Below are 16693 nucleotides of genomic sequence, written 5' to 3'. Positions count from 1 at the left end.
ACAAGTATATACCTTGACTATTTTTCTACATAGTCGTCTTGAAGTTCCAAGCACTTTTTTGTAGAGTGATACAAGCTTTTGTAGACCCTCTATAGAAATCTGCCACCTAAGACTTCAGCTAGTCGAGAACTGATGTTTGAGAACTTCACTGTTATTGAAAGTTTCGAAGCAAGCCATCTTTCCAGGTAAAGGAACAAAACTAACGAAGAACATCACCAGGGTCAAAATCAGGACTGTATGATGAGTGATTGAAAAGTTTCCATCGGAAGTTTTGAGTTGTCTTAAAAGCACTTGTCATGAATCAGAATAATTCCATACTGTAACATTCCACTTCGTCAGTTTTGGATGGCACATCGCAGATAAGGCAGTGTTTGGCAATACACATTTGCTCTGATATCATTTGTGTTCTGTCCTCTTGTGTTGAGTAATAGGATCACAGATCTCATCTCTCATTTGGCGGGATTTTCTGTAACGGCAGTTATTGCACCTTACTGCTACTCGGAGATACATAACTCCAGATTGATAATTATACCTCTCTTGCAGGCATAGAATAATAGAGTATACTACTCCACACTTGCAGCTTCATCAGTGTTGCTAGTTTCACCTTAAAACAAAGCTGACTTTTTTTTTTCCGCATGCGTGTCGTATTTGAAAAACCAAGGAACTTCACTATTACAAGTCATTTAAATCATTGCCCTCACATACGTTGTAGATTACTATTTTATTATAGTTGATAATCATTTTATTGTATTGTAGATTGTTATTGTATTTTATTGCATACACTTATTACATGATATGCAAGGTATCCTATGTGGCCCCGCGTAGCGTAGTCACTAACGCTCTCGCCTTTGGTGCGAGCGGTCCCGAGTTCGATTCCTGGTGGGGAAACTCGGTTGAGAAAGTGTAAAAGCTTTTACAGACCAGCGATCCTGAGAGAGTTTCCCTGGGTTTTTCTCAGTCACGCCAGGCAAATGCGGAGATGGTACCTAACATATAGGTCCCAGGCCGCTGTCTTTCTTCCCTTCCTCGGATAGTGTGATCGCCGCGGGATGACATCCCTCATACGTGACCGGCCAACATGGCCATAGACGCCAAAGCTCAGAAATCTAAATTCTAATCCTAAGCAAGATATGAGCTTTATAATTATTTCATTCTACGTACCATGATACGTGATGTACTTACTTTCAGTTACATTCATGTTAATTACATGTAAATAGTCCAATAAATTAGATAGTAACTTGTTTTGCACATATACTTTCAAGTACGATGCTGACGTCTTCCATCTGAGCTAGTTGGAAAGAGGTTTCTGCGACTGTTCCACTTCTACAATTTTTGACGAACACATCAAGATTTCACATGTTGAATTACACTCAATGTTGCAAAGATAAGAAGTTGTAATTATTTTATGTGATTAAAATACAATATACCTTATATGATTCCCAAAAATAATCAAAGTTTTCGTTATCGAGAAGCCACTTTAAATATCCTTTATGCACAAACACTGATGTCGTCAAGGAGAATTTTTGTGTTTCTGTAAAGAATTATATGATACAATCACATATAAAATAATTGTTACTTTTTTTATCGCTTAAACATTCAGTATGACACAAGTGACGTCTTGATATTTTCAGCAGTCACAGCAATCTTTTCCGCACAAGTCCCAATGATACATATCCATATAGGAGCTGAATTTGTAGATGTATAACAAGCTACTATCTTATTTGGTAAACCATTTACAGATAATTAGCATTAACGTTAACTGGAACTGTGTGTTCCCCGACATCTCTACCTAATACTGTTCATTAATTTGAAAATAAGCAAAAATGAATTGCAACAATAATTCGTTCTATGATTTGTAATTTTGGATGTGCCCGAAAAGTTCCTTGAATACTTCGCAGGTTTTCTGTGTAAATTTAGGCTAATGAATTGTTTTACGTATGTAAAGAAAGTTACTTTCACGACATTATTGTTCATATTAGGAAATGGAATGGTATCGAGAATCGAAGTTTGCAGGTGTAATGGGCAGGTGGAGGTGTTGAGCTCTTTTACGCCAGAAGTTATACAGTTCCTATGCAGGTTGAATCCTTTGTTCGCCCGTAAGGAGGATAACAAGGAAGTAAGTACATTATTTCTCTCCTGTTGTTGTCAGTGAGCACCACATATAGAGATTAAACTGAACATCTGGAATTAGAGATGCGAAGAAAAGCCAGCTTCTTGGGAAAAAAAAAAAAAAAAAACTATTTTTTGACCGGCTTTCTTGTTGAAATACCATTTTTGTTTTCCTGTAGCAGTTTAAAAAATTAAGAAAGTCCGTTTACAACAGTTAATACTTCCGAGTCTATGTTCAGTTCACGATTAAGTGTCTTCACTGGTTATCAAGCTGAAATTGCAATTGTTGTCAGCAAGTGTATGTTATACAACCGCTATATCTTAAATGTCGTTTTGGTGGCATAACATTCTTGTCAAGTACCTGGAAATTATACATCTTGATATGTATTTTACTGGTTGCCGAAATTCAATTTGGCAGGCAAGGAAAGAACAGTATGATAAACCAAGAAGGAAATACAAAACTTTTATATAAAATATTGTTTACATCTCGTTCCCCCTCCGGAAAACATTTTATTCTGAGGTTCGCAGAGTTCAATTTACAAAATGAAAACTATAAGCTGCAATTCTGGGTATGTTAGTTTATCCTTATTCACAGAATTCATTCTTGATTGTTATATCGTGTCAAAATTTTTGAAATAAGAAATTTGTGGATATCATTTTGAACAGTTTTCCCTCGAATTTTATCGGCCAATATAAGTGTTATATATAGTTTTAATGAAGTTTTAGTCTTATATTTTGTTACACGAAATATTCTACATTTTCAGAACAGTTACTGCAGACATTATTAATCTTTTTAGTAAAATATTTTTGTCGTTCAACGTTAAATCTAACAGCTCTATATTTATTAACGAAAATGAAAGTATATAGTGTAATTATGGTGGGGGTGGTTATTGTATCCAAATAAAATTATTTTGCTGGGAAACAGTATCCCAACCTGTCAGAATTTATTCTTTTCTCTGTAGAAGTCAAGTAAAAGAATCGTTTCACCTCTGAATGCTTAACTACAATTTTATTAACATAAAGGAAATCCTAATTTTTACAAGAAGATATTAATAACGCTATGTTTTTACTTTCTGAGTTTTATGCCACAACCTATCTTCACTTGGGGACCGAGACTAAAAGCTCAGGCTATTATTATTATTATTATTATTATTATTATTATTATTATTATTATTATTTCATATGTTAACGAATATGGCTTACATAAGCAAATCAGACCCTCTCAACCCAAGTCCAAAGTTTGTTCTCCCGTACATGGCTAATGCGATTTCTGTCGATGCCTCTGTTCCCTCCGTTTCCACTCTTGGCAGTTGCCAAAACCAATTAGATCCTCCCTCGCTTCTCATTTTGTTACAATTTGTTTTTTAATTAATTTAAAATTAGATGCTAAAACAGCAATTAAAAGTGTTTCATTAAGTTGTATCACCTTTGTCCCTTTGAACAAGTCATTTTCAAAAAAAAAAAAAAAAAAAAAATCAGTCTCAAGGTTTTTTTTCTTATAATCAAACTTAAACACCAAAACCTTGTAATATATCATCATGTCTATTTATTATTATTATTTTTTTTTTTTTCATAAATTATTTGTCTTCAAACCAACATAAAGAATTCGTTGAAACATATATCATCCGATTGTGTACTTTTCCTGCCAATCGAATGACCAGTTTTCTTTGATTCTTCAATTTTTTTCAGAATTCCCTCTTCAGAATGGAGTAATTATAAGTGTTTTTCGTGTTGTAATCAGAAAAACAAGGGGAACGTACAAGACGGAATCTCGCCACTAAACTTGAAGTATTTAAAAAGCCTAATATTTCCAGATAAAAAAAGTTTTAGGGAAAAAAATATATGAATTTATTTATTTTTTTAAAAGTTGAAAGCTGTTTTTTCCGAGTTCTTGCATGTGTATTTGAAATGTTTAACATTTTGTGGTGGTATTATAAAAATATCCAGTTGTCATATTTATTCTTCTGTTATTATTATTTTGTTTATTCTTCCATTTTTATTGTATTTTTTATTATTATTATTATTATTATTATTATTATTATTATTATTATTATTATTAGAGAAATCCACATTATGCTTTGGTTTTAACATAAATAGCGGGCCACAGATATTATTCTAAATACCTCGTTTTTTGTCAATTTATTAATATTTTATATACCTTGTGTTTCTTTCATACCAATAAATTGAAATCATATTTTGTTTACCAATATCATAAATTGGATTTTTTTGACAAAATAAGTGTGTAAAATAGTATAACGTTATAGAAGTACACACTGCGGGATTAAAAAAAAAAAAAAAAAAAAAAAAAAGTGCTTAAGAATGACACGCTAATCATGTGTGTGTTTCTCTGTCTCTTTATCTGCACTAGTAGTGGGCACAAAAACAGGTCTTTCGAGTCTTAGAAAAACCGGAACCGGTTTAGGAAAACTTACAAATAACCGGTTTTTAAAACCGGTTCGGTTTGCTATCAAACCTGTTTTGTGGAAAATCGAAATGTCGGTTTTTCTACAAATCACTTATCGATTTTATATATATATATATATATATATATATATATATATATATATATATAATAAAGACCAGTTTTGCCCATCCCAAATCTGCTCTACCCCAAAAAAATTGATTAATTACAATGTTTAGGTGAACCTCGAGATTTTCCTGTCAAACACGATATTTTTTTTTAAATTCAAAATCCAATTCAGCGTACAAAACTTCTCTGAATTTACGTAAATGTTGAATTTGCTCTGATACAAATTGGGCACTGACGTGAAACCGTTAAACTTTAAATATTGTAATGTTATTTTAATTGTTCTGTTCCTCACAGAACTGTAGTTATATTTTTAAATTCTTAGGTTTGAACCTTCAGTATAGGTATGTAGCAGAACAATTTTTGGTCTCTAAAATATTCATATCTGCTGGATGTAAAATTTCTAATAACAATTTTTAAAAATTTTGGTTTCAGTAATTAGACAGGTAATTTTTCCAAGCATTTGATTTTATTTTAATATTGTATTTTTATGCTTTATTTTTTAAACTTGCGTTTTATGATGTTTTATAAACCAATTTCACCTTGATCTTTAGAAAACTAGTCTATTCAGGGTAGTAACCGTATGTTTAAAGTGTTATGAAGTGTTTGGTATTTTCGGATTGCTGTAATTATTTTATTAAAGCCAGAAGTGGAATTGTCTACTGACTATGCACCATTTAGTTGATCATGAATAGTTATATATATATAGGGTGTTTCCAAACAACACCGACAACGTTTGGGAAGTGATTCCTGACACCAAGATAAGACAAAAAGTGTAGAACAACCTGAGTGCACAAATGCTTCCTTTCGGAGCTACAGGCTGCCGAAAATGTGAAAAAATGGACTTCAAAGGTCCAGAGCTCCAAAACTATGGGACCTACCGTAGTCGGATCAAGACTTCATTTAGGAACTAGTATGTACCCTGACTAAATATTCAAGTTTCAGAATCCTGCGGTACTTCCGCAACAATTTTTATCGAGGTAGTTGGTGAGTACTTCAAATTATATGCCCGTAGCCAAACTCCCTTTACAAAAATTGTTGCGTTAATACTTAGGTTTCTGAAACCTGTATTTTTGGATAGGACACATATTCGTTCCTAAGTGAAGTCTTGACCCGACTACGGTAGGCCCCATAGTTTCGGAGCTATGGACCTTTAAAGTTCATTTTTTCATGTTTTCGGCAGCGTATAACTCCGAAAGGAAGCATTTGTGCACCCAGGTTGGTCTATACTTTCTGTCTTTTTGTCTTATCTGATATCAGGAATCACTTTCCAAAGGTTGTCGGTGGTGATATCATATAAGAAGCATGAAAACTTTTAGTTGAAAATAGAAGAGAGAAACGCTCGTTCAATCTGACACTTAAACTTAATACGTATGTACTGACACTTAAACTTAATACGTAATTGTATGTAGGTTAATACTTAAACCTGCATACAATTTTGTAAACATTCACACTCTCTGATAATGTGTATTTTCATCATAGCAGGAGCGCCGACTCCTGCGGTACTCAAATGGGAAGTAAAAGGTAACAAGAAAAGAAAGAGAAAATTGTAGTGCGAGGACTGATAACTAAAAAATGATCATAAACGAATAAAACATAACTACCTGTACTAATCCTCCATATGTTTATGGTCTCTTTCAAAATAGTCCCCATTACATACAATGCACTTGTCCCAACGTTTTTGCCAGTCATCAAAGACATGCTGGAAGCCATTTTTGGACAGATCCTTCAAAAATCGCCTCCGCAACTTTCACCACTACCCGTGAAGATGTGAAACGCCGTCCCCGGAGGTGTTTCTTCAAAGTTGGAAAAAGAAAGAAATCACAAGGGACCAAATCAGGGCTATATGGAGGATGGAGTACACACGGAACGTTGATCTTTGCAAGATAGTCAACAGAATTTCTGTACTGTTCTTCGCGTGTCACTTTCATGTTTTCTTATGCGAAACTGAAACTACTTGTGCTTGAACGGCTGCCAAGGCCACATTCCTAACGTCATGGCCGTCAAACTTGCTGGGTCTGTTCGTCACTTTTCTCACTACACAGACGTGTTTCGTTTTGTGTGCCTTTCTCTTGTATTCACCTCATAAGCAGTATTTCACCGCATTTAAATGATAGTAGGGCCCGATATTTTCATAGAGCAGAGGGGAGATATAAATCTGGGGAATTAGTTTACAAGGGATGAAAACACATAAAATTGCGGAATTGTTGCGGATTTTTTAAGTGACAAATTGAACGATCGTTTCTCCCTGCTATTTTCAACTAAAAGTTTTCACGCTGCTTATATCACAAATGGTCGATGTTCAGAATGTCTTGACGGGAACTAAAGATCGATGGTTAGAATCTTAGAATGTTAAAAAACCTTCCTGGGTATGGCATCATACTATCATTCAAGAATACAGATTTTCCACAGTAAAAAATAAATAAATAAATAAAATAAATACGAAAAAAATACATTTTCATTCAAAAATACCTAAAATACTTTTTAAGAGTTTCAATTTTCAAAAATTCCCGGAGGATAACCCCCGCTAAACTTTAGTGGTATTACATAACCCAAGATCCTCTGGTCGTGAACTGAGAGCACCGCCACTGATTTTCAAAACCCGATGTATTCATAGTATATGTAAAGTGGATCTATGTGTTTAAAGACTGATTTCTAAAGTTTAAAAAGAAAAAATGATATTTGGCAGAATAATGTACTCAAAAATTTCTGTTTTCCGCTGAGTCTCGACGTGATCGAGATATCGAAATTATGCTATATTTTTGTATTAAGTAATCAGTTTATTTTACTTGCCTTTGTGCATAACCAGATAACTGTTGAAAGTAAAATTTTACAAAATAGTTTTAAAATTTATGCTGCCACCATAAATCAATAACAACCTGAATTAAATAAGTTGGGATTTCTGTTATTTTAGAACAGATTTAGTGCAAAATTCAGAATTAGTTTACATAATTATTGCACCCCATGTTCCAGACTGCTTAGAATTACTTATTTACGTTGAAATGTAAGATGGCCCAAAGTAATATTTCGAATAAATACAATGGAACCTGTTCTAAACAACCACCCAAAATTTTCAGTTAAAATCGATCGCCTAGAGTAGGGGTATTCTAAAAAGGGGTTCAGTAATTGACTGAGGATTTCATTGAGTATAATTTAAATAAAAGGGATGCAATTAAATTACATTGTCTATTTTGCTTTTTCTTGCTTGCACCCATACTTGAATTCCTGTGCTAGCCACAGTGCCGTCTTAACGCATGGATCCAATGGTCACTTGCTCAGGGGCGTAACGAACAGAATTGCATGTACAGGTGGCGCAGGAAAACTGGATGTAAAATGCACTAATCAACACAGAAAAAAATATATTTAATGATTAAGATGCAGAGCATTTCATTAACAATGACATTAGCTATGGCACTTACATGTTAATTCACTTCCTGAAGACATCAGAAACATGTGCTGCATCCCGGCATACACGTTATAATATGAGTATGTATTATGTCTTGAGAAACGCCAGTGAGTCCTTCTTTACTCTCAGTTTCAGTTCAACGATGTTTGCAGGACGTGTATTACACTTTTTTACTTTCGAGATGTCCCCATAGATTCGCCACAGGGAGAAATCACACACACTGAGTTCAGGATATCTCGGAGGCCATAGTATGTCACTGTTCTTATCAAATGCTTTCACAGCGAATACACTTTCCACACAACTTGAATCCTTAATTATTACTAAATGGCAAAGTCTTCTCAATGTTGTCTTATCGGTTCCAAACAAATACCGACTATTAAAGCTTAATTGTTGAGGCCCCATCATATTGGTTTTCCCAAGGGCCCGTAATGCTGTTAAGACGACATTGAGTAGCTATACTGTTCATCATCGTAATGTATATAAAAGACTGTATATGTGTCTCTATTTATCAGTGTGTCATCATCAAATTTCCGCATAAAGAGGAGTCGCGTAGCATATTTTGTACACAGATAGATGATCTTCACCAGAACTAATCGCGTACGAAGCAGTTTTTTTTTTCAAATCGAGTGAAATTGGGGAGGTCAAATTTTATGTACAAATTATACAGTGAACCATAGTGCTGTATGGTAGGCAACCCAAAAATGTTTGTTGTACAGAATTTCATATCGTCAGATCTTCGCATTCTTTAATTTATTCTTCCCATTCAAAAAGCAGGTATGTCAGCTGGCCCGAGAGTTGATTGGAGCAGTGCGGAAGGCATTTCTAATCATTATATATTTCACGAATTTCTTTACTTTCTAGGTGGCACAGTTGTTCAGTTGTAGAGCGCTTAGCTCTGGTACTTGGGGTCCTTAGTTCGATTCCCGGCCAAGTAAGTTTGTGATGGACAATATTGTGTCCGTGGGTTTTCTTGGGGTACTCCAGTTTCCTTCAACTTTTTCATTTCACCAATTGTTCCATCACCATTCACTTGGCTTAATCATCGTCTTCCTAGCCTAAAAAATATAATCGTGGGACGTTAAACTAAAATATTCTATTCCATTTCATTTCATTAATTTACTGTCATAGATTTTGCATAAACATTATTATTCCCGTACAAAGTACCTGCACTTCTCCTAGTCAGTAATAAGAAAAGCCAGATTCCAAGTGTAATAGCATGCATTTTATTAACAATTACCTGTTCAAAAAGAAAGAAGTGCATTTAAAGACACCTATACAATTTGTATTAGGCTTTCGACAAGCCCTCAAACTCACAGACTACTCCACATACCATATCACAATGCGTGAGAAAACCCCTATTTGAGAAAATGATGGCCGTTGTAGTGGCTTTTACCTACAGGTCTGTGTCAGTTTCTAAATTGTACTTTTCCTTCTTTGTAAGAACAGTGTCACTGCACTGCGAAAAAAAAAAAAAAAATCAGAAATAAGTGAAAATCAGCACGATCGTTATCATGCACCAGCAGTTTTCTTAAAACTCATCTGGTAACTCGAAGGTTATCTCTGTATGTACAGTAAAGTACACTCTTTCCAGCCGTAGAAAAAAGTAGATGTAAACAAACCCACCTGACTACCAGTGGATCGATGACTAGTGATTGGTGGTGGTTCTCACTGCACTAATATCCTACCGAAATATAATCCCTAGTAAAATAATAATTTCAAATAAAGATATCTGAATTTATCCTGCATTTTGTGATAAGAAACGCAAGATATATATAACATTTAACAACAAATGAAGCTTTATTTCAACCATACGTCTACTTGGACATATGGTATTTACTGCACATGCGTATGCGTTCGCGCCCCGAGCCCGCTCATTTGAAATTGTAGAATGCAGAGTTTCATGGCGGCATTGAGTGACAATAATCCATCTTCGTCTCGTGTTATAAAACACAAAAGAGGAGAACAGGAACAGAGGCAGTCTCGTTTATATAACGATTTGAGAATATATATATTTCCAGCATAGCAGTAGTTAGTGTCAGTGCGTTAATTATTTACCAACCAACCGTAGCCTTACACTTCGGAAATTATGCGACGACAGTAAGCTAGGAGACGATCTTGCTGTTCACGTCTCTCACTGCTGAAGCATGTGTGAGCCGTGGAGCAATACATTTCGCTTTGTTTACGTCTACTTTGTTCTAAAGCTGTAAAGACTTTAAAAAATACTAGGTCAGAATATTTATATTTAGAACATAATTTCATATTCTTTATTAAAAAAAAAAAAAAAAAAAAAAACTTGAAATTAAAAATTAGTACATCGTTTTTAACGTTCTTATTTTGTTTGTTTTTCTAGGCGGAGAGATAGTTATTGAGATGTCATCATCTTCGACTTCACGAAATTCTACCTAAGAGACCAAATAGCTATGAATAAATGTTAGTGGATACTCATTTAACATACGCTTAATATATTATGTGTGCGTGAGTGTGTGTGGAACTTCGAATGTAATGAAGAAACGCAAACGGGTCGTATTATTTATTTTGTTTCGTTTACATGACTTTTCTTCACCATAGTTGAGTTTTGTAATTTAATAAGAATCCAGCACTTGCTTCAAAATATATATGTATAAATTGCACCTTACATTTATATATCAGAGAATATAAACTATTTCAGAAAATAAAATGTTTACATTGTAATAATGTTTGTTTGTTTTTCTTTCTTTCTCTCTTTTTTTCTTTCTCTCTCTTTCTTTCTTTCTCTCTCTTTTTTTCTTTCTCTCTCTTTCTTTCTTTCTCTCTCTTTCTTTCTTTCTTTCTCTTTCTTTCTTTCTTTCTCTCTCTTTCTTTCTTTCTCTCTCTTTCTTTCTTTCTCTCTCTTTCTTTCTCTCTCTTTCTTTCTTTCTCTTTCTTTCTTTCTCTCTCTTTCTTTCTTTCTCTTTCTCTCTCTCTTTCTTTCTCTGTCTCTCTTTCTTTCTTTCTTTCTTTCTTTCTTTCTTTCTTTCTTTCTTTCTCTCTCTCTCTCTCTCTCTCTCTCTCTCTCTCTCTCTCTCTCTCTCTGTATGGTGCCCTTTTTGTTCACCCTCTCGCAAATATATATATAGAGTGCGCCAGAAAAATGTATACACTGTGTAAGAAAAAAAGCTATATATCATATTTCTTAATTGTATTTAATTATTGTTCAAACATGTATTACAAACCTTCAAGTAAGCAAATGTTTACATTAGATGTTCCAAATGTTGGCCGTTGCTTGGGACGCTCGAGAACCTTCAGCAGAAGATCACAGAGGCACGTGTATCGGTCTCCATTGATACATTGATCGCTGTAGCTGCAGTGACATCTGATCGTTCCATGCGCCTCAAACTTGTCAGCAATGCGTTTGATTGTCACGCGGGTTGGTGATTCAGTACCAAACTCCCCTTTCCAGTGACGCTGCACTGCGATGGCATTCCCAAACCTGAGAAAACGCTTCAAAATGTACTTACGCTGCTCGAACGTCAAGCGTACTCCTGCCATTTTCTCATCTCACTAACGGTGCTGACAGTAGCGACATCTGTTGAGTGAAAAACCATACTACAACATACTTAAATTTCAGAACAGTCGTCAATGCCAGCATCCTGATACAGGTTGACAAAGAGTGTATACATTTGTCTGGCGGACTCTGTATATTTCACAGTGGTGCCCTTCTCCCCTCATGTCCGTGACGTACCCCCCCTCAATTGTCTATCCGTAGGTGTTCTTCCATGAAAAAAAAAAATCTTTTCGATTAATTTTTACACACCCTCAACCATATTTATATATATTTTACCCCCCCCCAAATATTTCAATGACGCAGTTTGCGTCATAGCCCCCCCCTTGTGGGCACCCCTGTATTTCACGATAGTCGCTTGCAGAACAAAAGAAACCAGAAGTTAAGATCAAAATAGAAGATTATTTGGTGAAAGAACTGAAAGGATATATATGTTACTTCCAGAGTCAAATAACAAACAATAATGGATGACAGAAAAGCTCAGACGAAGGTGATTTTCCAACAGAAAACCGGAAACGTCGGCTCAGAATTAAAATAAATAAATAAATAAATAAAAGGCTAATAAAAGCATATGTATGGACTAGAGTATTGTATGGATGTGATGTGACGCATGGACACTAAGACGGAGGAAGAAAGGACAATGGAAGCCTTAGAAATGTGGTGCAGTAGAAGAATGTTGAAAAAATTAGAAGGTATCAAATAAGAGAGTATTGGAAATGGTACGAGAGAAAAGGAATATTTCGAAAAGACGAGATATGGTGATTGGAGACATTATGAGACATGGAGGAATCTCGTTAGTAGCTATGGAGGGAATTGCAGAAGGAATAATACCTAAAGGAAGATTGGAACTAAAATACATGGACCAAATCGTCGCATGAGAGCCAGAGGAACGTAACTCCAAAAATGCGGTTTTCGTTTTCTTCATGTTTGAACACAATTTTGAAAGCCCCACTTTGTGTAAATGGAACGTAACGCCATCTGTTCTCCTTGTTGATCATTTCTTGTAATGTAGCTCAATTACCATTTTATTAAAAGCACATCTTTCTAAGAAAATAATATTTTTGTCCTCTTGCCTGTAAACCTACGAAAATGGAGTTACGTTCCTCTAGTTCTCATGCGACGAAATAATACAAGATATAGAGAAGAAAACATGTACAGAAATGAAAAGTCTGGCTTCGGTTGGAGAAGATTGAAAAGCTGCATCAAACAGTCGAAAGTCTGCTGACATAAGAATTTGCTTCCAGATAATAAAATAAGATGATAGTTGCCTGGTATACATTTTTTTTTTTTTTTTTTTTTTTTTTTTTTAATTTAAGGTTGCAAATATCTGGAGAAATAAGTATCGGACGAAAAATATATTCAAAATAAGTTAATATTTTGGATCAGAGACCTCCATGGGGGTAGGGTGGGGCTTAGTTAATTGGGGACCCCCACTTTTTATTGCAGATTCGTAACCTATGGGGAAAATAAGTAAATTTTATTCGAAACATTTTTTTTTTTTTTTTTTCGATTTGTGATAAATGGCGCTATAGCCAATGAAAACTTAAGTTTCACTAAAGTTTCTTCAATTGGGAGCTGTTTCGTTTCATTCCAGAAAAAAAGAAAGCCATAAACTACAAATCTTTTGTCTTAAATGTTTTTTCGACTCACGATAGGTGTCCCGAAAAATTGCTCTGCATTTGGCGTGAATTTAGATAATTCACATGTGGCTCGCAATTAGTTGCAAAGTGCGATGGTAATCGTAGTCGGCTACCAGGCATTTTACCAATTACATCTCTCCGTGGTTCACGCCTATGGTACCTTAGAGGCCGTCAGTTGTTATTATTTGCCGCTCACTTCTTTAATTAGGAAAGATGTTAATCTAATTGTTTGTGAAATGTACCAGTTGCTTGATTCATTTATTACTTTCGCATTTTGAGTACTATGGACAACCACATTCAATTGGATATCTTTTACTACATTGGTTGAGTTGTTTCATTTGTTTTGACCTGTGTTTTTGAACTAGTTTTGCCCAGTGTCACGACTACGGACATATGTAGGCGATAAAGTGTTTGGTATCCGAGTAGAATTTACTACCGCGCGGTGAATTCAGGCCAAATGCAGAGCAATTTCCCAGGCCACCTATAATGAGTCGAGAAAATGTTTAAGATAAAAGATTGGTACTGTGTATCGCATATTTTATTCTGGAATGAAATGAGATAGCTCCCAATTGAAGAAATCTTAGTGAAACTAGTTTTCACTGATTATAGCATTATGTATCACAAATCCAAAAAATAAGAATCCAATAAAATTTACTTATTCGCTCTCGTAGAATCAGAGACTGTAATTTAGAAAAAAACAAATGTTTTCAAGTTTTTCTTATCAAAAACTGTGGGGTTTAGCAAAAAGCATTTCTACTACAAAATTCTACATTAAGTATCCTATATTTATTTTTTTCGTAGGATAATTAGTTTATAAGATAGGGTTAAGAAGTACATATTTCAATTTATATGTATATTATTGCAATAAAGTTTCAGGTAACCTTCAAAAAAAAAAAAAAAAATGCTCATACAACAAGGTATAGATGCATTACACAATTTCGTGCCGCTTTTGTACGAGTCGCTTTTCCACATCTTGCTTTTGCATTCCACATTTAAGAATACCAGGTAGGAATTAACGGATCTTGCACAATGTTGGTACAACAAGAAAAAGATGAGGTTTGGTGATAGTGTTCCCAACATGTCGTCTATGACATATCCCCAAGCACGTTATGCAAAGTTGACAAGGCATACTAACGTTAGTACCACGTCCGCACTGTCATGATAATTGTGATCAAGAAGGAAGTAGTCTATCTTAATCTCAAGACTCCAGTATGAATTGCCAACAACCAAAGGTGTTTAAATATTTCTTTCTTAGCACACCAAAATAGTTGCATATCGGGCCGGGATCCGACTATTTTGCTAGTCTCAAGCCAGAAAATGTATGAGAGCAATCAGTATTTTATCGGTAACTATATATATATATATATATATATATATATATATATATATATATATATATATATATATATATATATATATATATATAGTGGAATCTCAGTAACAGTGTTAATTTTTATATTATGGACTTTTTATTTAACACTTATTCATCTAATACCGTCATTAGGTCGCCAGATTCATCGGAGATTTTGCATTAATCCAGCCTTTAAACATAGACCATAGCTCTCAGCAAGGGCGCCTATCAGGAAGGAGGGCACGGTGCAGCGTTTGCCCCCCTCTAGAGGAAATTGTACTTCGGAAGATCGAAAACCAAATAGATTTTTTCAGAATAGTTACCGAAAAATTTCAGACTACATTTGAAATGTCGTGTATACTTGACCCCACCGCCCTAGAAACCACAACATGGGCGCCCTTGGCTCTCAGGTATTTTCTGAAATCATCAGTAACTTCGTACTTCTGAACGGTTCTCTCAATTCTCTCATCCATCTGTATAAATTGTTTCCTTCTTTTGATCTCTGTTAGGTTAAAGTTCCGGTCTCATTATCATCACTAGTCGTGTTTTCTGTTTCCGATTTGAGACAGCATATCTGGCCTTTAACTTTCAGATGGAGTCTACCGAACAATGCATTTATTTTATGATTCCATCCTTCTAGAGCATTCTTAGTCCTGTGTCTCTGCTGGTAGTAAGTTCATATATCCACCACAGTATTTTTCTTTACCAGCCATCCCATAAGCAGGAGTTTTCCCATGGATGAATTAACCAACATTCATCCACGCCCTGTGATTTCAAAAAAGCTAAAGCTGAACACTTGAATTCAATTGTATTTCAGTGATGCTAACCCATGGGAAAAATTATTTACTCGTCATTTGGCCTAATTCCCATTTTGCCTAAAACTTTATCAGTTGTCAATCACAAATAAAAATCACATTCGCCATTTTAGATAAAATGCCAATTCCTATTTGGTCTAATTCCCATTACGTCTAACGATCTTAGGAAGGAAATACCTCATATACAGAAGATCTGACAGTGTTTTCATACTTATATATAAACAAGTGACAGAAATTTACATACAAAAGCCACATTTATGTCAAATAACTATAACATAAAATATTTCAAATATACAAAAAATAACTTACATCAAAAAATTACCAATTACCAGGGTGTCTACTGGTCATGAAAGTCATGAAAAAGTCATATATTTTGCTTAGTGGTCATGAGAGCCATGAAAAAGTTTTTTTTACCCAAGTGGTCATGAAAATCTGATAAACCCATACTTGAACCGCAATTAAAAATTTGTTTACTGCCTTTTAAATTGCTCTTCCATTTTAAAATTAGTTGTCAGCTAATCGACATTATGTACATTAGACAATAAGACTATTCATGGCTTTGTATTAATTGTTTTAACAAAAGAATTTAAACTTTGTTATAACAACATTTATATATATATATCTGTATTTTCATTAATTTCGATAGTGTCTGAAGAAGGATATGCTAGTTATCCGAAACAGTTACAAATTATAATTTAAAATAAAGTGGGTTTTAAGCTTTGGTCAGTGTCTCTTTTATTAAAACATTAGACAAATAAGAACATAATGTGATCTTCATCTTATTCGATGCACCACTGATGGTAGGAGTTTATTATTACTAATGGTAAATTTTTATCGCCATGGTCATGAAAATTTGAACAAAAAGGTCATGAAAAGTCATGAAAAAGTCATGAATTTACTTTCTGGTATTCCAGTAGACACCCTGATTACACAATCATATTACCAATAATCATATCAACAATGAAACTTTAAGTTCAGAATATAAAATATATGGCATAAAACCTAACATATCACACTCATTTTAGCATTTAATATGCTTATTCAATTAATTACACAAACTATTAACAAATGTAGATGTGAATGAAGTCTTGTAATGCTGAAGAAAACAAAATCAAAGATATATGTTTCATAATCTTTGTGACTTACGTTAATCCGGAGTCTATAACGAATCGTGGATAAAAGCCCATACAGGGTAAAGTTTAAAATTCAAAGGATATTTAATTTATTTAGTATAATTACTACATTATATTGTATGTCGTAATACAGTTAATATACATAAGCAAAAAAAAAAAAAGCAAAAAGAACAAGAAGGAACGCTTCATGAA

The 16693-nt window shown here is 34.3% G+C and overlaps 1 protein-coding gene across 1 annotated transcript in view; it reads left to right on the top strand.

Moving 5' to 3' along the window:
* The window catches only part of LOC145669609 (calcium-responsive transcription factor-like), a 126243-nt gene extending 115507 nt beyond the window's left edge, over positions 1-10736 (top strand). Inside the window, exons 11-12 of the mRNA XM_081737835.1 lie at positions 1980-2116; positions 10393-10736. Of these exons, the coding sequence (XP_081593961.1) occupies positions 1980-2116; positions 10393-10404 (149 nt within the window). The 3' untranslated portion in view covers positions 10405-10736. The remainder of the gene's footprint in view (positions 1-1979; positions 2117-10392) is intronic.
* Positions 10737-16693: the final 5957 nt, after the last annotated feature.

This window comes from Thermobia domestica, chromosome 14 (genome assembly GCF_964235325.1).
Source record: "Thermobia domestica chromosome 14, izTheDome1.hap1.1, whole genome shotgun sequence".
NCBI lineage: Eukaryota > Metazoa > Arthropoda > Insecta > Zygentoma > Lepismatidae > Thermobia > Thermobia domestica.
The sequence above is the reverse complement of the archived record's forward strand: the minus strand, read 5'-3'. Positions and strand labels throughout refer to the sequence as shown.